Source organism: Corvus hawaiiensis, chromosome 10 (assembly GCF_020740725.1).
Source record: "Corvus hawaiiensis isolate bCorHaw1 chromosome 10, bCorHaw1.pri.cur, whole genome shotgun sequence".
NCBI lineage: Eukaryota > Metazoa > Chordata > Aves > Passeriformes > Corvidae > Corvus > Corvus hawaiiensis.
The window spans coordinates 12,502,397-12,524,029 of record NC_063222.1 but is presented as its reverse complement, the minus strand read 5'-3'; the positions used below and the strand labels follow the sequence as shown (position 1 = coordinate 12,524,029).

Here is a 21,633-nt window from a genome sequence, read left to right as displayed (position 1 = left end):
CTTAGTACATTATTAACACAGCCAGGGTTTTGTCATGTGTTACTGGAAGACTGGCTTAAAAATACCCAGTAATACCTGCTTATTTTGGATTGCCACACAAAAACCAATCAAGATCATTTTAAATAGCTGTTAGTTAACCCTGTGGAGTGGCTGTGTCAAGCAGCTGTGGACACAGGCCCTCTCAAGGCAAGTGCTGCAATCACTGCAGCTTTTCAGCACTCCATGGTTACGTTATAGGGACTTTCCTATCAGGAGCTTTAAACCATGGTTGCCCAAACCAGCTAGCTTGGACTTCCCTCTTTCCAAGAGGCCTGCTCTTTTCCCAAGGAAACCACACCACCACATCCCTTCCATCCTGACTCTTACAGGTTCTTTTGCATAACACAACCGAGATCACTGACTTTCTTACCCTCCTACACCCCTTTTCTGGACCTTGGTCCTCACCTCTTGATTTCTGTGAGGCATTTGGAGGCCCTAAAAAGGGCAGCCTTGCCCTAGCTCCTGTTAAGGAAACATCTGCCAGGGTAATTTTTCCTCTCTTTCTGCAGGGTTCCCTTGGCTGCTTCAAGCATTATCTTGCTTGTCCCCATTTTCAAAGTCTTTCTTACTTATTGCTAGCCCAGACAACTCCAGCCAGCCCCAAAAGTGCCCTGTTGGTTGGGCCCTTGGCTGGGGCTTCAAGGAGGATGCTGTGTCCAACCACTCAAGCCTGCTCACAACCATCAGGTGCTCCTGTAAACAACAAGGCAAGAACCAGAGACAAATAAACTGTTTTAAGACACAAAAGATGTTCTAAGTCAAACCATCTGGGCTTGACAGAAATCTGCTATTCCAAAGTGACCTGTGTTTTACAAGAACATCTCCTCAAGTAAGTTGGCTCAGCCTTCCTCAGATCAAAGACTGGTCCTCTTTTATGCATGTTTGTACCTAGCCTAGGACATCGAGGGCCATGGGAACCAGGGCCAGAGCTCCAGAGTACAACACATACACTGTTACTGCTCTGCCTTTGAAAGGACAGGAAGGTGAAGGCACTTGGAAAAAAACTTGGACCACATAAAAAAATTGTTTCTTCATGAAATGGATAAAACTTAACACACTGTTGATGAAAAAAAACAACCGACCAAACAAAAAAAGCTCTAAGGACTTTGGTGACTCTATCATCAAAAGTCTTCTGAGCTGGCAAGAAATCAAGGTATTAGAAGAACTCCAGACACTTTAAGTGCAAGAATTCTTACTTTTAAGCAAACACTAGCAGCATAATGGCTTATTATAAGCCTGTTCTAGGTGTCATTAGGGGTTTAGCATTAAATGAAGCAGCCCATTTGATATAAGCACTTGTCAAAATGTGACAAATGCTCTTCCAGCAGGACTTGACACTACTTGGGCTGTTGCAATGATTCAGTCTCCCATGGTGTCTGTAATGAGATGGACCTTGAGGGTAAAAAAACGGTAGAGGAGGTGCTGGGCTGAAACTTCCTGCACACACAGATTGTGCAAATGTAAATTTGCATCTCTGAAATGATACATCCATCCGTGACGACAGGACAATATCTGCCACCAGTGGGAGGTTTGTGGAATAAGTCTAGAGGGGAACACACCCTGGAAAGTGATCTTTCAACATGGAAAGTTCCTTAGAAATCCCTTCAGGTTTTTCCTCTCGTTTCTCTTTGGCAATCCACAGTAAGTGAGCATTAGTCATTACAAGTATTAACCAATTCAAGTGAGATTTCTTTGACCTATATATCACTTCCCTTTTGTTAATTAACTGGAGATTTTAAAAGTGTGCAATCCAAGAAAGACTAAAGCATGGTCAAAGAGTGTGCATTGAATTGGATCGTATGGCATTGTTACAAAAACTACAACTAAGGTGGTAAAGTCACCAGGCCCAATCATCAAACTTGGAGATAGGGGAGGTTTTTTTGGTTGCTGGGATAAGCATCCTACATACATCTATTTCTAACTGTAGTTAGAAATTCTAAAGGTGAAGCTTAATAGAGTGTTTTATATTCTTCCTCATCTCCTAAAAGCAATTCTTCTTTGCTCATTTTTTGCTCACTGTTACCAAGTGTAACAATGACTGCACTGAGTAAAAAAGATGAGGTTTTTTTCATTTCTAAAAAGAACCACAGAAAACAACAAACAAACAAACACAATGAGAACCAACCCCCCTCCCCCATAATTAAAAAAAAAATTGCAAGAGTGGTTTCATGGACCTTGGCTGGCTCATTCATCACAAGGAGCTCATCAAGGGGTTGGTCTGCGGTTGGCACTGATGACAAAACAGGCCTTAACTTTTATAGCATTTGATATTTTCTGAAAGCAATTTTCTCATTCTTACATGTAACATGTAGGTCATATCAAGAAAGTATTACGCAAAATATTCTTATTAGCTACAGTCAATAGATGTGTTTCCCTCAATCACAGTTTGCAGAATGGAAGAGCTCAAAACCAGCTTGTGAAGCACACAGACAATCTTGACATCAAAGTAGTGGTGAAAGATTACTTTGCAGCCATAGCAAAATTCAGCCACTTTTTTCTAACCAGAATCATCTTTCTCCACTTCATTGATAAACAAAAAACTGCTGTTCTTCCTTTAAACACTGATGGCTTCTAAGAGCTGACAGACAGTGTAGGAGACAGAGGGACACCAGAGCCTGGTGCTCCCAGCTACAGTCAGCACTTGCACAAAAGTCAGCTGCAAACCTATAGCAGTGACCTCGTAACATTTTATTAGAAAGGAAAATCCTCAGAGAATTCCACTGACAAAGGAGTAGTTCCTGTCCTCCACTGATGATCTGGAAGAAAAATATAAGGAAAACTAAAGGACCTACTTAAGGTATAACCTATTCTTCTCTCAGCCTTTCTGTCCTGCTGTAGCATTCATTGAATGCAACAGAAGGATTTTCTCCACCTTCCAGTAAACTTCAGATCTTTTTGGAATTTCAGTTCTCAATTTTAGAAGTCTCAAGACAGTAATTTGCTATTGATACAATTACAACAGAAATAACTTTGGCAGTTAGGACCAAAATACACCCTGATGCCAAGAGGGAGACCATACATGAGATATCATCCGTCTGCTCAGTCTTGGAAATTTTACCATCTATTCAACTCGTTTGCTTGATTTTTTTGTTGCTGTTCAGTACTTTTGAAACATTAAAAAAACAAACAAAGAAAAAAACAAAAAAAACCACCCAGACAAAAAGAAGAGATGAAATTGAATTGTCCAACATTCTCAGACCTATGAAGAAAATAGGAAGATACCACAAAGCTCACAGCTTCATTTTGAACAATGAATTTTGCAGCCGATCAGCAGGTACTTCCACATGCTGAACTATTTTTTGGCTCAGCTCCTCTGGACCTCACTGCTTTGCACCCCTCAGCTGGGAGAGCCAAGCGTGCCTTGTGCCAATAAGAGTGAGAAAGTAAAAGGCTGCTCAGCCAACAAACCCAGTCCTCAGACAATGGGAAACACCTTTATTTGGAAACCTCCCACGGTCTTGAGAGGTTTTTGCACAGAGCAAATCAGAGAGCTGCAATGCAGGTCACTGACATGCTAGTAAGGATGCCTGTAAAGTCTTGGTAATGCTTCCAAGGGGACACCCACTGTAACTGAATGCTCCTTGCCCAGCCTCTCACAGCTACATTGGTAACCTGTCACCTACAGTGAATTCAGCAATGAAACTGTAACCAAAAGCAGAGACAAACCAGCCAGTGACTTATATTGCAGAAAGCTAATGCAACTTATCTTTCCCTGGCCAATAACAGATTAAGAGGGTAAATGACTCCTTTCAACACACTGGCCCAGACTTCATTGTGTACAAAAGGGGCTTTAAGCACAGCTCTGCAGGCCAAGGTAGGTTCAACCAGTCTTTATAAACCCATTACAGGACTTTTATGTGCTCCATACCACGTTGGTAGCATGTTATAACAAGAGCTCCAGGCCTCGTTTGTGCCCAAATGTGCCACCACAAAAATGCTGCCTGTAAGAAAAAGAATTAACCTCCCCTCCCAAAATGTCTCAGGGTGATGATTAATGGCACAGCTGTTTGTTCCAGATCCTGCACTTCTACCAGCAGCCACTGCCTTTCATGGTGCAAGTGGCAATGGGCAGTCCAGTGACAAGAGTAAGAATGAATGGATAAAAAGGGTGGGCATTATGCTTAGGTAAGGTGCAGCATAGTGAAAAATAGCCTTATGGCATTACTTTTTAATAAGGAAGCAGCTGTAAGTCTACATTTAAACCAAGTACCTGAAACATTCGTTTGGTTGAATGTATTTCCTAACCTACCCCTTGGAGTAATGCCCTTAGTACCTTCTAGCTAAACATCCCAAACTGAAATTTGCATATTCATTTTTGTGTCTCAGATGAAAAGCACCTGAGACATATGAATGCCCTTCCACCTTGGGAAGCTGGGGCAAGACTCAGCTGAGAAGCAAGTTATGGAAACCCTCACCCACACACCATGGGATTCAGGGCCAGACTGCAGAGAGCAGCTCATTCCCAAAATGAGCATGCAGTACATGAGAAAAGATAAAGATCAGCTCATCCATAAGTCAGAAAGTTACATGTCCTGTGAATACTCCTGGGTCTGAGAAATCTGACAAAAATACACTTTAATCTTTATAACTGCCATTGGAACCTTTCTGTGCATAGGCTGTATTTGGCCACGAATGGAGAAAAATCTTCAGTATTAGCCACAGAAAATTTTCTTTGCTATTGCTTGCTTTAGAGAGCATAGTACACATTCTTCAAAAAGAACAAGCCTTCAGTTTCATTTGAAGAAGTCTCTTTGTCTGAGTTGGGCAGGTGTCAAGAAACAGATGTGATTTGTGAGCTGAAAGCCAGTGACCAAACTTACAGATAGAGAGACACCTCACACAGCCAATGTGAGCCTCTCAGCCTTGGTGCCATCCTGTGAAGCACCAGAGATAATATCAGGATTGAGTCCAAGGGGCAGCAGAGGCAGGAGAAAGGATCTGGATGACAGAGGTTTGCAGTCTCCTTCCTTTACTGCCTTTCCTTCCCCTCTCAGAATTGTCCTATCTCCTTGATTCATTAGAGACATGCTAGATTAACTGTTTAGGATATACTACAACAATAAAACTCACCTTTCCTCCTCTCTTACAAAATCTTCCCTTTCCCAACTGAACAGAATTGGGATGTCAACTAGAAACAGATCCCCCAGCCCACCCACCAAGCAGAACAACACTTCTGCTTCTAACTACTCTTCATGAAAAGAGTGTAGTCCCCTTCAAACCCAGCAGCCATGCTCTGCTGCAGGCAGCTTATGGCATACGGCTCAAGTTGACCAAAAACTTGCATAAGCTCATCGCAGTTTTACAGTCTTCCATCATGCTTTTTCACTGATTCACATGAACGTGAATCAGTGAAAAAGCATGAAATTTTAATTACAAACAAGGTGGACTGAAGACTATGAGAAGAGAGGATCTGAAAGAAAAGAAACCAAATTTCAATGCCTGGAAGTTACTTAAATCATTCTTCCTCATTATTGTGTTACAGGAAAAGCAGAATTTTGCCATTTTTCTCAGTGTCAAGATATTTGAGTTGGATTCTTAGTAAGTCAATGCAAACCCCAAGTAACACTCTTTCCCTAAAGGGTTCTCTGCATTTTAACAAGAGTTCATGAGAATAAAACCAAATGCAGGTATACACAGGGTTCTCTCAGAGGGGCTGTCACGTCCCATAGCTGCAGGGTCAACAGAACTAAGATAGCTCTGGGATCAGTGTCAGACAGAGACTGATGGCTCAGAAAGTGCCCAAAGGAGTTATTACATTCCATTCATGCATCAATTTCATAGATATTACAGAAGCTGCCAGCATTCACGGAGCGTCTGGATGACACACTGAGTCACAAGGTATCATTTGAGATAGTCCTGGGAGGAGCAGGGACTAGGACATGATGATCATTATGGCTCCCTCCCAGCTATGACTCTGTAAGTACACAGCACTGTCCTAGGCAGGAGGAGATGGTTTCAGGGACAAAGGCCAACAAACAAATTATAAAGGCAAGAGGCAGGGATGGCCCCTCTAACATCACTAATCCTGTAGTATAGACTGTTGAGGGGTAGAAGGAAAAAAGGCTGCAAAATCTGGCCAAGAGTGAAGACAAAGGACTGGCTGAGCTGGGACACTCATCAGACCAGCAAGGAATGTCATATATTTTTCATATTCATGTACATGTCCATAAAGTTGCTGTTCCATTTTACTGTATGTGAACCAAGATGCTGCCTTCCTCTGATTGGATAATTCAGTGTTATTTACAAAGATTTACAAATTTTCCTACTGTATTGGTCATATTCCTAAATAATTTTTACATCCCTCATTCCAGACTTACATGTTTTGGGACCAGGGTGGGAGTAGATCTAGATTTCTGTACATACTTTTTGTGAAAATCTGTACATTTCACAGAGTATACTCTGCTGTTGTGAGTCCCACAGAATCTTCTGAAGCTGACTATAGGGCAGTATCCCCATCTTCAGCAGCAATGTGAGAACCTGCCTAAGCAAAAGAACTAACAAATTTGCCAGCAAGTAAGTCAAGAGGAAGCAGAGCAGGGTGTTTTACTTTTTACTTTTTAAATTTGTCAGAATAGTTTGAAACCCCATGTAAGTAGTGTGGATACATTCCAATCTTACAACAGTGGTATTTGTTCGCCCTCACCTCTGTCACTACCCACACACAGCTACTGCTCCCTCTTTAATATAGGCCAGTTTGAGGCACAGATGGCTCCCAAGCCACACATCCTGTTAAATAGATCCAAAATTCTTTGGGAAAATGACTACCTCTATTGATTTTGTGCTAGTCAGGCACCAAACCGTAGTTTGGGTCTTGAATTACTGCTGCCTTGGAGCAAAGACAGGCCAGGATTATCTGGCTGTTCCTTTAAGGGTGCTGAACATGGATGCTGAAAGAAAGCCAGCTGGAGGCCGTTTCAAAGGAGGTGTCAGGGCAAGCTGTAATACCAGAAGAACAGGAAAAGCACAAAACCCAGAGTCCAGTAGCTGCAATACACACAGGACAACCAGAAGTAAGATTGGAAATACTAAAAGGAGGCTTTCCCCTTGGAAGTAAGAAAGGAAGAGCTCCAGCACAGAAGGTATGATTATATATGAACTTTAGAAATCAGAAATCCTGCAATGACAAGGAAAAGTGGGAGGAAAGAAGAGAGCAATCTGGTGGGGACCTGGGAGGCTGTTAGGCTGTGTGTAGAAGAGCTGACAGCTATGGCACCAAGAATTGCTGAAGGAAAAAAGAAATATAGGATTGTTTTGTTGCAGAACACCAAGGCATCCTAAAATCTCTTCAAAAGTGAACAAAACCCTAGATTTACAAAAGACTAATTGACCACATGGGGTGACTGGACCGGGAACAAATTGGATTCCTCCCCCTCAAGCACCAAGGCAGAGCTCTGGTTGTCAGAGGTTTGTGGTCATGAATCCAGAAAGGAGGGGTTGTACAGCAGCTGCAGAGCTGGGGGGTGCTTACTGCTGGCCAAGAGCTGAAGTGTGAGGGGAACACAAACCCCACTGCAGGTTGGGTGACACCATCTCCCACTCTCCAGTGGCAGAGTGGGTTGCCCCTGAGAGCCCTCAGCCCGCTATGCTTCCCAGCTCAGCACCAGTGACAGGGGTTTTTTCTGCACAGCTGCTTAAATCAAGTGGGAAACTTCTCACCTGACTTACCTACCAGCCTAACGGTGGCACCTCAAAGAGCAAAACTGCAGGTGAGAGGTACAGGTCTAGCCAAAACCCCTAAACAGTGCACGTGCTGGCACTGTAGGGATGCAGTGACCAGGGCACACCTGAAGTTCTGTGTACAGCTGAAACCGTGAATTCTTGCACAGGATGGCAAAGCCCGGCCGCTGATGGGCAGCATCTGAGGGGGAGCACAAGCGCGCTGCGAGCCCTGCAGAGGCAGCAGCTTGCCCCACTCACCTCCCAGGATGTGGGATATTTTGACAAGCTACATGAGACTTGCTGCCCCTGTGTCACACAGCCTGCTGGGGGGTGAACAAACAAGGCAGGACCTGAAAGAGACCAGAGCAGAGAATCTAGGCTGGAAAGGGGAAAATACGCCCTGGCTACTTCCCAAAGCTGACCTGTACAAATGTTTCTCATTACAGTGCTAGAGATGCTCTCCACCCCAGTCTTCTCGATGCCTTTCTCAGAATCACATGAAGCATTCCCACAGCACTGGGGTGCCGTATGGCTTTAATGATTACCACGTGAGAGGAGAGCCTGGGGGTGTTATGGTGTCTAAGTGAGCACGATCCTGGGCAGGGCTCACACTGGTCCTGCCAAAGCCGCGTTTGCAGCAGCCTCATGTTACAACAGCCGGGGAGGAAGGAGGGGCAGAAATGTTTCCTTCCTGGAGCGCTCAGCCCTCCCGAACTCGTTTTGCCTTGCTGGGGTCACCTTGCCATCTAGTGGTTCACACTGCAGAGCTGACACAGAGCCCGGTTCGTTTCTGCTGGAATTCCTGTAATGTCCATGCTTTCGGCTGTTACACAGCAAAGGAATTCAAATTCCCTTTGATCTGCACACATTTCTTAGTGGATCAGGCTGTCAGTAAAATGTGCTACCATAGCATGAAGTTAGAAAAGAAGATGCATAATGCCTACTGCCTTATACATATCACATCCTATAAAAAAAGATCCTCTGCCCATCCAACCTGGAGTGATGTACTCATCAGGACATGACTGGTTTTGGCTGAATAGACCTTTCTTCAGCTTTTACAAATAATTTTATGAAAAAACACTACTTCATTTTTAAGATTTTTTAAAATTCATTTTTTGCCTTAAAAAAAAAAAAAGAGTTCTTGGGAGGGAAGTTGATAAAAGTTCAAAGCAAAGTGATAGAAATCCCATCTGCTAATAAGCAAACTCCAAAAGACTCCAAATGATAAACTGCACACATTAAGATTCTTGACATTGCCTATACTAACATGAATATGGATATTAACTTACTGTGTATTTACTTTGCATGTCCCCATTACACCCATTTTGACTTCTGTTTGGGCTCTGTCCAGCAGAGTTGCAAATTTTAATTTATTCCATCATCTCACCTAGTGACAAGAACAAAAATATCTGCTTCACTTCATTTTAGCATGGACTGTTAACCTTCTGTGACCACTTTTATACATGGAAAATACGAAGTCTGTATCCAAAATGGACTTCTGATGCAGGCAATTCCAGATGAGAGTCTGACTTGACATCCTTTCTGTATTTATTAGCAACTCCCATCTTCTAGGCTCCAGAGCTACTAGCTCTCCATAACGGGAAAGCCATGCACATCTAGGAGGCAAAGGAGAAAAAACAGCAATTGGGAACTAGTTACTTGTCATTCAGCAAAGTGCTTGGCTGTGATCAGTCATGGTGTCGAGGGAAATCTCAGTGCTCAGCTGTCTTCAGCCACTTCTATCTAGAAAGGCTTTTCCTGTGTTTATCTTGGTCAGTGCAGATGGAATGACAGGGTAGTTTGTCTCCCAGTTAAGGATCTTCAAATTCATTTTTTATGCACTTTCTACAAAGAGAGCAGCAGACAACTGTAAGGGATAGCTGTTCACTTTAACATTACAAATAAAAATTTTTTTGAACTGTCAACCTCTAAAGAGCACCCCTTGGCATCAGAAACCACAAAATAAAAATGAATTACAAGATCTCTTTGCACTTGCATGGGCAGTATCATCATTCTAACAAACTTTCTCCTCAGCTTTGCTGCAGAGGCCATGGGTTGCTGGAAGCAAGAAAAAACCAACACCTGGGCTTTTCCCACCCTGATCCTCTGCCTCTATGGATTCTTCTACATGATGAAACCATCAGAACCTTTCCTAACACCCTATCTAACAGGACGAGATAAAAACCTGACCACAGATGAGGTATGATTTTACTCTACGATTTGTTTTAATTGAAGTAGTGAAAATAGAAAGGGAAAACATTCTTTAAAATTTTTAAACAAAGATAAAAAGGAAAAAAACAAAGCACACAGCTTTAACCAGCTCTGGCAGGTTACAGTTTGCAGCAGACTGCATAAATAATAGATCCATTTAATGGATCCAGGATCCATTTGTCTGCCCAACAGTCCCATGCTGATTCAATGTGGTTATATATTTTATGAATTCCTTCAGAGAAAAAACTTCCCTCTACAACACCATTTAAAATACATGAACTTCCTTTCCTCAACAATAAAAACACTGGCATTTCCTCTCCTCTTCTAGGTTACCAACCAGATTTTCCCAGTTTGGACATACTCCTACCTTGCTCTCCTTTTCCCAGTGTTCCTGCTCACAGACTATGTGCGCTACAAGCCCGTCCTCCTCCTGCAGGGCATCAGCCTCATCATCACGTGGCTCCTGCTGCTCTTTGCACATGGAGTCATGGCCATGCAGGTGGTGGAATTCTTCTATGGCATGGTGACAGCCACCGAGGTGGCCTATTATGCCTACATCTACAGCGTGGTCAGCACCCAGCACTACCAGAGGGTCACCAGCTACTGCAGGAGTGTCACTCTGGTGGCAGCCACCGTGGCCGCCGTGCTGGGACAGCTGCTGGTGTCCTTAGCACACGTCTCCTACTTCTACCTCAACGCCATCACCTTGGCTTCCGTGTCCCTGGCATTCCTGTGCTCATTCTTCCTGCCCATGCCCCAGAGGAGCATGTTCTTCCACAGGAAAGACACCCCTGAGCCTCTCCCAGGGGCTGATAAAGGGGTGGCTGCAGGCGGTTCCCACAGGCCCTCGAGCTGCCAAGAGGAAAAGAGCCCCAACCCTGCTGCCAGGGGCCCGACCCCCCAGCCCCAGGCTGGGAATGCCAGGCCTCACAGTCACATGCTCAGCGTGCTGCTGCAGCTGGCCAAGGACCTGAGGGATTGCTACAGCTCCCGCAAACTCCTCTACTGGTCCCTGTGGTGGGCTCTGGCCACGGCCGGCTTTAACCAGGTCGTGAATTATGTCCAGGTGCTGTGGGACTTCCGAGCCCCGTCCCACAGCTCCGCAGTGTACAACGGAGCTGTCGAAGCAATAGCAACGTTTCTGAGTAAGTTGATGTTTAAACATTGATCACAATGACAGCCTCTGAAGTTTCACTTTAGTAAACTTTCAAAGTACCATTCCATTGCAGGCGCTCCAGGGAGCCAGTGCACATCCTGTGCATTCCAGACCTAGGTCTTTGATGTACAACAGTTCAAATGTGAGTTATGTTGGATTTTCTTTAGGACCGGACAAATAACTGTATCTTACCAGCATGCAGAAAATATGCAAGTCCCAAAGACATTGCATCTAGCTGGTAAACCCATTCAGAGGCACCCATGTTTCTTTGGATGAGGCTATTTGGTGGTTTTTTTCCCCAAAACAAGTATTGCACTGCTCCCATAACAATGATATCAGCTTACACATATGAGAGAAGTTTTTCATAAAAATTTTACACAGAAAGTATATCATACTCCCGTTAAGATGTTTTTCTAGTGAAATACCCTTGTACAACCAGACAAAAAGAAAAATTCTAGTCATTGCAGGATACAAAGTGCAGGGGAAAAAAGACCCTATTGAATCCTTATGATACTGACGTGAACCATTCTACTTTTGCACCAGGAGTAGATGCTCACACCACACAAGCAAAGTGAGGTTATCAAAAGGTAACATCAGAGGATAGCACCCTGCCTTGTCTCACACTGTGCTGCTGTAAAGAACTTGCACAAGACATTGGGGTGTATTCTACCAGGAGAAATAAACACCTCTACTCCACACCTGGTCATTCAGGTTACCCTTACAGACATTAAGGAGAAACAGATACTACTCTTGCAGTGGGAAACTAAATAGACCAAGTAAATAATGAACTAGAAGCCCTCCTGTAGTATTTACTCCTTGATGAATTTCTCTCTCTTGTGGACTTGCCTTTTTCTCAGTGTATAATTATAGAATTTTTAAAATTGTCTGGGACCCCAAGATGGGCAGTCAAATGGCTTAACTTTGCAACAGATGCATCTTCTAGGAGTCCCACCAAAAGCAAACCAATCCTTTTTCATTTCCTTAGATATACTTCCTTGACACCTCAAAACTCACTTTTTTGACAGTTTACCCCCTCTATGAGGTGCCCAGAGCTAAACTGTTACAATAGAAGGTTTACTAGCCTAGTTCTGTTCTCCTTCCAACTAGGAGAAGCTGGAAGAAATTACTTCTTGAACTCCAAACCATGTTCCTGATTCTCTCCCCAGAGATAACATGCTGTGAACAGACACCTAAATAATGAATCCTTCTACATTACAGTTTATCCTGTGAAGTGGAATAAAACACCAAGGACGGAATGGCAGAGACTTGATTTATGCAGTTGTCTTAAAATGACCAGTCATCTGCACAGCTACAGAAGTCATTAGAAATGCTTTCAAACTTCAGACTACTCTGCTTCATTATTCAGCATCGCCTTTCAGCATGTGAGACTGGCAAGACTTGGTCATACAAGCTGTGGAACAGATACAACTTTTACACATGTTTTTTTCTCTTTTTCTAGGCTCAGTAACATCTTTCCTAGTACAATATATGAAGATTAACTGGGACCATTTTGGTGAACTGGCTTTAGGGATCTTCTCTGCAATAGATGCTGGTTGTCTGTTTCTCATGCACTTCTCTACCAACATCTGGGCATGTTATGCTAGCTATCTCATTTTCAAGGCATGCTATATGTTCCTCCTGACAATAGCAACGTAAGTACAAAACATCACAGTGCTGCCATCATGCACAGAATACTGACCTTACTTCCAGTTTGCTTTGGGCATCCTTTTCCTCCGAGGTAGCTGACCTAATGCTAGACATAACTGTTTAGGTAAGGACAAGGACATTTAAATGTCTGGTTATGTTGTTTTCATTCTTCCAAACAACCAGGAAAGAAAAATTGTCAAAAGGACATCAAACATTTACCTAAGCAAAAATTAAACAAGGTACAAGATAACTTTATTACTAAAGGCAATTACTAACAGCAAAATGTAGAAGCCATTTCGCTCCTTCCTGGCAAGAAAGATGCAGAGTGAACAATAGGGGACAAGCCATCCTTTAAGATCACCATATGTCTAGACCCCCTTCTGATAAACCTTTTAGCATGCCATGAACTGCATGAATGCAGGAAAAGATTCAACATAGAGTGTTCCCCAACATACTTTCATATATATAATCATTACTGATATTAAGATGTAAAGAAGGAATGAAAGGGAACATTGGATGTATAAACTCAGACAAGATCTCATAGGAGACCAAGCTATTCTGTTGTCAGAAATAGAAATATATAAATAATATTAATAACAAATATTTTATCCTGTGTAATAAATATAAAATGTTATTGCTCCAGTCATTTTATTGCTTAGAATGTCTTTAGACATACCACACTATTTCATTAACAAAAATACTAGATGCATTTTTTGTCAAACCCCAAAATTAATCAGATACCATTTTTAAAAGCTGCCAAAATTATAATGCATGGCAAGGTTATGCCTATCTTGAAGAAAGCCAAGTGAGCCCTTTATTTTCATTTTGGTAGATTGTTAGTACATTATAGTGAATTACACCTGGACTATTTCAATATATTCTGAAAAAAAAACCAACAAAGTAAAATCTTGCAAAAAACCCCCAAGCTAAAATAACTGAAAATGAGTCTCGAAGGAATAACACCCTTTTGTTTGTATAGAAACTTTGGAGATATATATTGCAAGGAAAGATGTTCTGATTATTGTCAAAAAAGATACTGCAAGTAAAATCTACAGACTCTTGACAGAAATAAGCAGCATGTTACCTCCACTGTCAAGTCACAAAGCAAAATGTGACTCACCACCACAGAAAGTTTGGTTAGAAGATACCCAGTGACCTTCGAGCCCAACCTCCCAGCCAGGGCAGAACTGCTGCCAGTGCCAGAGCAGGTCACAACGTTGCCTGGCCAGGTCTCTGAAAGCTTCCAGCCATGGACACTTCACAGCCTGTCAGAGGCAGTCTGTGAAGGCAAAGGAACAAAAAGAGAGGGTACAGAGAACTGACATTCTACCTGATCACCTGATAGCATGGGTTGGAAAAGCAGCCCATGCCAGTTCAAAAAACCATTAAAATACACTATGGTACCCCAGACTTTTTTTTTTAGAGAGCAAGGAACCAAACAACCAAATGAAGCACCATTTCCTGTGTCCTTGATGCACCATCTCCATTGATCATTTTCTCTTCATTGACTGATAGACAGCAATAGCTTTCCCAGTGGGAAGTGACTGATCTGCCAGTCTCCCATTAGGTTCCAGATCGCTGTCAATATGAGCATGGAACGCTATGCCCTGATGTTTGGATTGAACAACTTCATTGCCCTGCTGATTCAGACCATTCTCACAATTGTTGTTGTAGATTCAAGAGGTTTGGGACTGGACATGGTGACTCAGGTAAGTGCTGTTACCTTGCTTCCTATTTACTGCTCAGCCAAGTCATCTTCAAAAGTTTACCAAGAAATTCCTATGCCAAAGCACAACTTAATTCCTCTCTCTTCCATAGAAATCCGGACATCTTGTTCTTCCCTTGTCATTGTTCATCATCATTTGTCATCATTCTTCCCTTTTGCCTTTTAATGCATTTAGGATTAAAGATGCTGGTCTTTGACTTTTAAAGGGAGATACACCAGAACATAATTAACCAGGCTATGCTATCTGACCAGTTTTGGTAACTAATAGGACGCTGAACAACATCCTCTCTTCCCAAAAGCTCAGACTGGTTTTGTCAGATGCAGAATGGGAGTTCAAAATTATGAGACACAGTCTGGATTATATGAGTTATTTCAGCTCAAGTAATTTCTAATTCTAGCTCTGGAGCAAACCTGGTCTGTATCTCAACATGTACGATAAAGTCTTCTGCCCATAGCTTGGGCACTCCATTTTGGACGGGATATTCTATCTTACAAGAGTGTCCCTATCTTCAGTAAATCTAATGTCACTCATGCTGAAGTCAACTGAAACCTACTGACTTTTGCATTTTCTCAGATGGGCTCTCAGCTGGGGCAGCTGTCTACTCTAATGGATCTGAAGAAGACTAAAGCTATTCACACTCTGCACAGAGAAAGCAAAAGTGACTTTGAAAGAGTAAAGATTGACACAAACATTACATCTTTAAAATTAAGGACAGGAATATGTAGGACTTCGTAAACAGCCTTGCCACTGTTGTTGGAAATACTGATATAAAATCACAGTGTATTTACTGAAGCCATTGTGGTGACAGCACTGAAATGTGCAAAAGCAAAACAAGGATGAACTCAGACTCTTCAAATAGATTCATGACTACATGGGTAATGAAGCTGCTACTACATTTTGCCCTAATAGAAAAAAAAATCCTGTTCTTATCCCTCTCCCCATCTGACATTTGTTAAGAGGCATAAGGAATGGAAGAAAGGAGCAGTTCTTCATTTCACAATGCTGTTCACAAAGCTGAGATTTTGCTTTATCACAAAGCAAATTCTCAAACGTAGAGAAACTGTCAGAACACAAGTAAAGAAAAAAAGAGTGACTGTCATCTCCAAAGAAGCAGCATATCTCTAACGTGTTTTTCATTAATTGTTCTGCCTTTTTCTCCTCCCAGTTTTTAATTTATGGCAGCTACTTCGCAGTCATACACGGGATTTTCATGATCAGAAGCATTTGTGTGCTGGTCTCATGCAAATGCCAAAGGAAAATAGCGAGATCTTGCACAGAGCAGCTGAACCAGGCTGAGCACGAGTCAAGAGAGCAGATTGTCACAAGCTCCATGACACAGCTGTAGGAGGCAGGCTCCTTGGCCAGGCCCTCCTGGGAGAAGGATTCCCAGCAGAGAAGAAGAGCAGCATGCAGGGAACAGCAGTGCAGGAAGAACATTCAACTCAGCCCTGAAAAGCTACGCTGAATCATTCCAGCTCTTCAGCACAACATATGCCAGCAGAGAGCTCACCAGAATGGCACTCTGCCAAGAATAAAAGATAAGTTCCTTTAGATTCTTGTTTACATGCCTATAAATAGCTTAAGGGCAGTAATTTATACACAGAATCAGAGCAACCACGTTTGCATCCCCTTGTGCACGACGGCAGAGTGCAGAGTTCACCCTGCCCTGCTCATTGTAGCTCTGAATGTGGCGCTGGCAAAGCTGCTTCCATCATATTTGCTGATTCAGTGGCTGAAGGGTCTGACCCCCCCCTCTACACAGCCCTCGTTCTGAACCAAGGAAGTGTTTGCATCATTATATTCTTTCATACCCAGTACAGGCAGATGGGGCACAGGCTCCTCCTGTCTCATCCCACACCTCTGTGCATACAGCCTGCAGAAAGCAGGGCTTGCACAACCCATCCCGGGAGCTTCACTGCAACACTGTTACGCTACGGTTGTTGCCTCGCCCACATTTGAGAGCTGCAAACACTGTACTGGCTTCACAGCAACCTCTGCCGAAGAGGGAATAATTTCAGGGTCCAAAAAAAAAGAAAGAGCACCACTCCTTTGCTTGTGCTTCCAATAAATTTAAATTCAGGTCTGACTGTCTTCCTCTTTCAGCAGGAAAAGAAAAAATATCAAGGGGCTTAAGTAGCACAGACTAAAACCAGAGAAGTACACTGTGAAGAAATATAGCTGATTCCATACAGGAAAATTGCAGATTAATAGGAATATCCAAGAAGATTTGTAACTGAAATAAACAGCTAGCTTCGTGTGCTTTTGAGTGCCAAGTGAGGGAGGTCCACTGGTCTTGCCCAAGAATTTGGCAGGATCAGCATCTCAGAGTTTGTCAAGAAGCTTCAAATCCTACAGCTAATTTAGTCCAAAAGACAGTCCAGGAGAAGAAAAAAGAGACTAGAAATTAGTTTGCATAGCGAATGTCTAATTTAATATGAACTATATCCATATGCTAAAGTTATTTCTGTACTGCTGTTTGTTTCTAGCTTCCAATATCTACATCTAACTAATAAAAAAAATGCTTAGCATTTACAGAATAATATTTTTTCTGTAGAGACACAAGCTATCATTTGTACAGACGTAACTGCTTTTCATACTACTGTCACACACTGCAACTAGACAAAGTGCCCAGATGTGAGGGCAGGCAGGACAGAAGCAATTTGTTTCAAGTCACAAGAACAATCAGTAGGATCTGACAAAATGAAGATCCTGGCTAATTTTTTTAGGCTTTTTGTTTACTATTGGGCACTGTGGGGACATTCTCTGTTGTAAACTGGCTCAAAGCAGAACAGTTTAACCAATGCAGTCATAAAAGTGGGAGATGTACTTAGTCTCCACTGAGCAGTGAGTATCTTCTATTACTGCAGAACCGAGGGCATGATGCTCCTGCCTGAAGAAACAGGGACAGAATCCAGGAGTGCAAGGACTGTTTTTTCTATTCTTCCTTTGTGGGAGTGTGTCTTGTTTGGTTCAGTCCGGGTCTCCCCTTTGGGTTTCGTGTTACTGTACCATCCCAGTTTATACCCTCCTGGTTTCGTGTTCATAACCCGGCTTTCTCTATTTGTCTCCTCTCACACCCCTGCCAATCGCCCCGGCACCCCTCCCAAGCTTCTAGAAAGTTCTGGCAGGGGCGTCGAGTGATTGGTCTTGGGGGGAGGATCCCTCCCTTCCTTTCCCAAGATAGGTTCCCTTGTGTGTCCCTCATCCCACAGACCCGTCCTTCTCCTTCCCTGATTCGATGCCGTTGTCATCCCTCCCCTGTCGCCACCCCCCCATAAAACCCCTGGCAGGCGGGCTCAGGGTTGGTCATTGCTGGACACCCCCGGGGGGCGAGATCTCCTGTTCGGAGACACAATAAACCTTCCGGATTTCATCCACAATTGAGCCTGCCTCCTTCTTCCACCGCCTGCCTCTATTGCCGCAGTCCTGTGGAAGGACCCACGAGCCAGACCTCTGGTCTCCCGGATTCCGGAGGCTGGCCCCCGCAGCCTGCTGCGTCCAGAGCTGACCGGGCTGAGTGGGAACTGCTCCAAGGGGACGCAGAGGCATTCCTTGTCAGTAGGAACTCCATTTGAGACATTCCATTTAGAACTAGGTGTCAGTCCTGGACTAGAAGTTAACTAGACTTTGTATTTAAATTAAAAAGAGGAACTTTGTATTTTCAACTCCATGGTCTAAAACTGCCTTTGGTACAGAAAGTTAACAAATATTTCCACGCAATATCTGACAAATGGAAAGGAATCAACAACATGTGAAACTTTTTGCTGTTGTTAAAAAACATAATGCCATTTAGTTCAGTAGACTAGAGCTAAAAAACCACGTACAACCAACCATAAAAATTGTTAGGTTCTGGCTAGAGCTAGCTCACTGCTCTCTGTATCTGTGGGATGCCACTGAGGAGCAAAGGAACCAAGCAGACAAAATGTATTTGGCTTGCAGCTTTAGAGAACACCATCTTCAGAAAACAGATAAGACTTTAAAGAAAAAATAATCCGTTCCTATTTTCTCTAATCTCAAAATAATAATTCTGAAGTTGTAAGCTGGTAGGCAGCATTATAGGGAAAATAGGGTAGGAAGAGGGCAGCTCTTAGGAGTGTTAGGAGGAAAAAGGCAAGGCTTTATGTTATCCTGGCTTTTCAGGTGCAAATCAGAACTCATCCAGCAATCAGAGGTTTCATCTAAAAGCGTAAGATGTACACATCTACCTGTGTGTTCATGTACCTGCACACACATACTCTGGAGAGGAGATAGTTGAGACTTGGCAGGTTATGAGCAAGGCTGGAATCACAGGCTGTCTAGATCTGCAGGAAAAGGAAAGTCTCAACACATCCACCTCTCCTAGCAGTTTTTAGTGTTGTCTTTCTTCCAGTGTGTTAAAGGTTTCCATGCAAACATGGAACTCTAGAGCTGGGCACATTCCTCCCAATAGCTGCAAGCCCCTCTAAATAAAACATTAATTATCTTTGAAACATTTGTGGGTTTGGGCACAAAGCTTCCGTGAAGATACAGTCCAGCAAGCTGATAAGACCGGTTTGAGCAAACAAGGAAGGAACAAATAGCATGTTTGTATTCAAAGCATGCAGGTATTGCCCAAGCACTGTGTGGGCTACCAGAGAAATACGAGCCAGCAGCCCCTTTCAGCCCCTGCCCAGCAGCACCTTCCTTTTCCAAGGTTCTTTCCATGACTCAGAAGCTCTTGGCCAGGGAAGAGGATGAAGGGCAGAAGCAAGCCTGTCTCCCCTGAGCACTTGCCTGCCTGGTTGCACCACACACTTGAGTACTGAGGAAACCTTCCATACCTGCAGGACCAGATCAGGCTCTGTCGAGCTCACAAAGGGGCCCCTCCTGCCAGGGCCTCAGCATCTGCTCCCAGGGTCAAACACACGTCCTACCAACAGGCTTCAGCGTGAACTCCAGCCTCTGATGACCCTTGGAAGATGCAGGCAGTCCAGTCTAAAAAAAATGGGTAAAGGAAAGCAAAGCAGCAGCATTTCTCTGAAGCAAGCCTGTTGACTTTTTAGCTTAGAACATAGATTTAACAGCTTACTGTCTTGTCCATTTGTCCTTAAATGACAGATCCATCCCTATATAGAAGTAATTAATGGCCAACTAATAGTATGAGGCATTTGATGTCCTACCTCCCAAAGCCCCAGGAAAACCAGGACAGTAGAGGAGACCCCACAAGCCCAGAGGCCTCTGCACTATGCACAGGACAGGGACTGTGTTAGCTCAAACTGTAAAACTGGTGCTCTTGTCTTCCCATGAATCAGAGACCAGAGCTTTTAAAGGTATTTATTAACAAAGAATGAAATCATTGATTGCTTTCTGGTCAGAAGTTTTATTAATCATTAGCTTCCATGAGTCTTATAGTTTTATCCTAAAAACAGAACTCAGTTCGCTGACAAAACCTGTAAAGAATGCTTTCCCTGCAATCTTCATGGACAAGTTCTGCAAGAAGAACAGCTATGACAAGTTATTATTATTATTTAAATTCTGGTAACATTTTATAAAGTTTAGAAAGAACTTTCTGAAAAACAGTTACAGGAATTTCTGATTACCACCAACTCTAAAGGGTGGTTTCTGACTTCTCTGCAAGACAAAGTCATCCTAGGAAGAACTGCACCTGAATCCACAGGAAATGCACCACAGCCACAGCTTTGACAGGTAATTCATCACCTTTGGAGTTATTTGGGAGTATGCTGGCTACTCACTTGCTCAGTGCATTTGGAGGTAATGCAAGATTTATGCAGATGTTATTGATCAGCCCAAGGTTTAATTTTTATCAAAACATTTCAAATCAGGTCTTGAGTTAAAGATACTAGAGGCTATATTTTATTTACAATTATTTGTAAGAGAAAGATTACAGAGATAATTTTTTAAAATCATGTTTCAAGGTTAGGGCTGCTTTTTCTAACATTCCTCTGAGATCACAGAAATATTGTCTTTATAACATAAAATTTATGCTAAGTTTTAATGAATACAATCTTACAGTACAAGTAAAAGCACTTTTGGAAAAGTGCCTGCTATAAAATGGAATTCAACAACTTAAACAGCTTGTAACAGTATGATTAAACATCAGCTGGTGCTTTGCTTTCAAATCGCTTATAAATGAAAACATTGTTTCACTTGTTTTCAGGATCAGGGAAATTGACTTTTTAATACAAAACAAGTAAAATAAACTTAGAAAACCAATTCTCTTTAGACTTCTTTTTGCTGTCAACTACAGTGAAGAAGCAAGTCTGCTTTTCCTTTTGGTCATCACTTCCAGTAGTGAAGTCAGTATTTCTAAGTCTGAGAAGGTATCATGAGCGGATAGTTTCTGCATCTTTCTTTACCCTCTCCAATGACTGGAGTGCAAGAAATATGATGAGTATTAAAGCATTTTGAAGAAATTGAGCTCACAATGGGTTGAGCTGCCTGATGGCTTTTATTGCCATCAAGAACATTTGCACTGTCATCGTGTCACTGAGTACTCAGGCTCCAGATCAACAGAAAAACTTCCTTGAGCACACAGAATGAGCTTTAATCTCACAGTTCACCCACTCATTTATTCAGAAATAAGATTGCAATAGAACTTTATTCTCCTGCTACAGCACAGCCACTCAGCCCTAAGCACATCACTAAGAACAACCTTTGACAGACAATACAGAGTTTTACCAGGGCCAATGCACCTTGATCCCAGTTGCTCATTTACAAGCTGCAGCTGTGGTCCCAGGCAGGTTCAGTGAGAAGAATATTGGCTTAGGCACGTGGCACAGCTGAACCCATGGACTTCACTCACAAGATAGAAGCAAGAATAGCCTTTATTGATGTAACAAAGTTCAGTGGTAAATGTGACAGTGGTTTAACAAGACTCAACAGGAAGGTGTGCTTGACTTAATGCAGAGAGGACAGATCAGGTAAAACTGTGAGAGAGACCCTCCCATGAAGTCAGTGAGTTCTAAACTCCTCTCAGAGAGGAGCCTAGGTGCATTTTAGACCCACTCCTAGTCTCAGATTTGGTCAACTGCTTCTGTCTAAAGGATTATGCAATATGTGCAATAAATTCTTTCTATGACTTAGCCAAGATTTCAAGGCTGAGCACACTCATTTACCAAGAACGTGCTGCAGCATAGAATCTCAGCCTCAGGAGTAACTGTGAGATCTCCCTAAGAAGAGATCCAGATGTGCAGCACAGTGCAGGAGAGCTTGAGA

General features: G+C 42.8%; 1 protein-coding gene and 1 long non-coding RNA gene across 9 annotated transcripts; one reads left to right on the top strand and one right to left on the bottom strand.

The window, feature by feature from the left end:
• Positions 1-926: 926 nt before the first annotated feature.
• Positions 927-19,669, bottom strand: LOC125331158. The gene is made up of 4 exons (XR_007205875.1): positions 19,578-19,669; positions 19,239-19,392; positions 18,661-18,740; positions 927-9,314 (listed from the first exon to the last, which is right to left on the bottom strand). It is a non-coding gene; the product is annotated as an uncharacterized LOC125331158 (long non-coding RNA).
• On the top strand, positions 7,030-16,981 carry LOC125331154 (thiamine transporter 2-like). 8 transcript variants are annotated; one of them, XM_048315101.1, is made up of 6 exons: positions 7,030-7,118; positions 9,733-9,898; positions 10,238-11,054; positions 12,525-12,717; positions 14,280-14,421; positions 15,605-16,981. In XM_048315101.1, exons 2-6 carry the CDS (start codon positions 9,749-9,751, stop codon positions 15,782-15,784), a joined length of 1,482 nt encoding a protein of 493 aa, XP_048171058.1. In that variant the 5' UTR covers positions 7,030-7,118; positions 9,733-9,748; the 3' UTR covers positions 15,785-16,981. The 8 variants fall into 8 exon arrangements, with proteins under 8 accessions (XP_048171058.1, XP_048171062.1, XP_048171059.1 ...); XM_048315105.1 differs by having other exon boundaries at positions 14,387-14,421; positions 15,605-15,851; XM_048315102.1 differs by having other exon boundaries at positions 15,013-15,694.
• Positions 19,670-21,633: the final 1,964 nt, after the last annotated feature.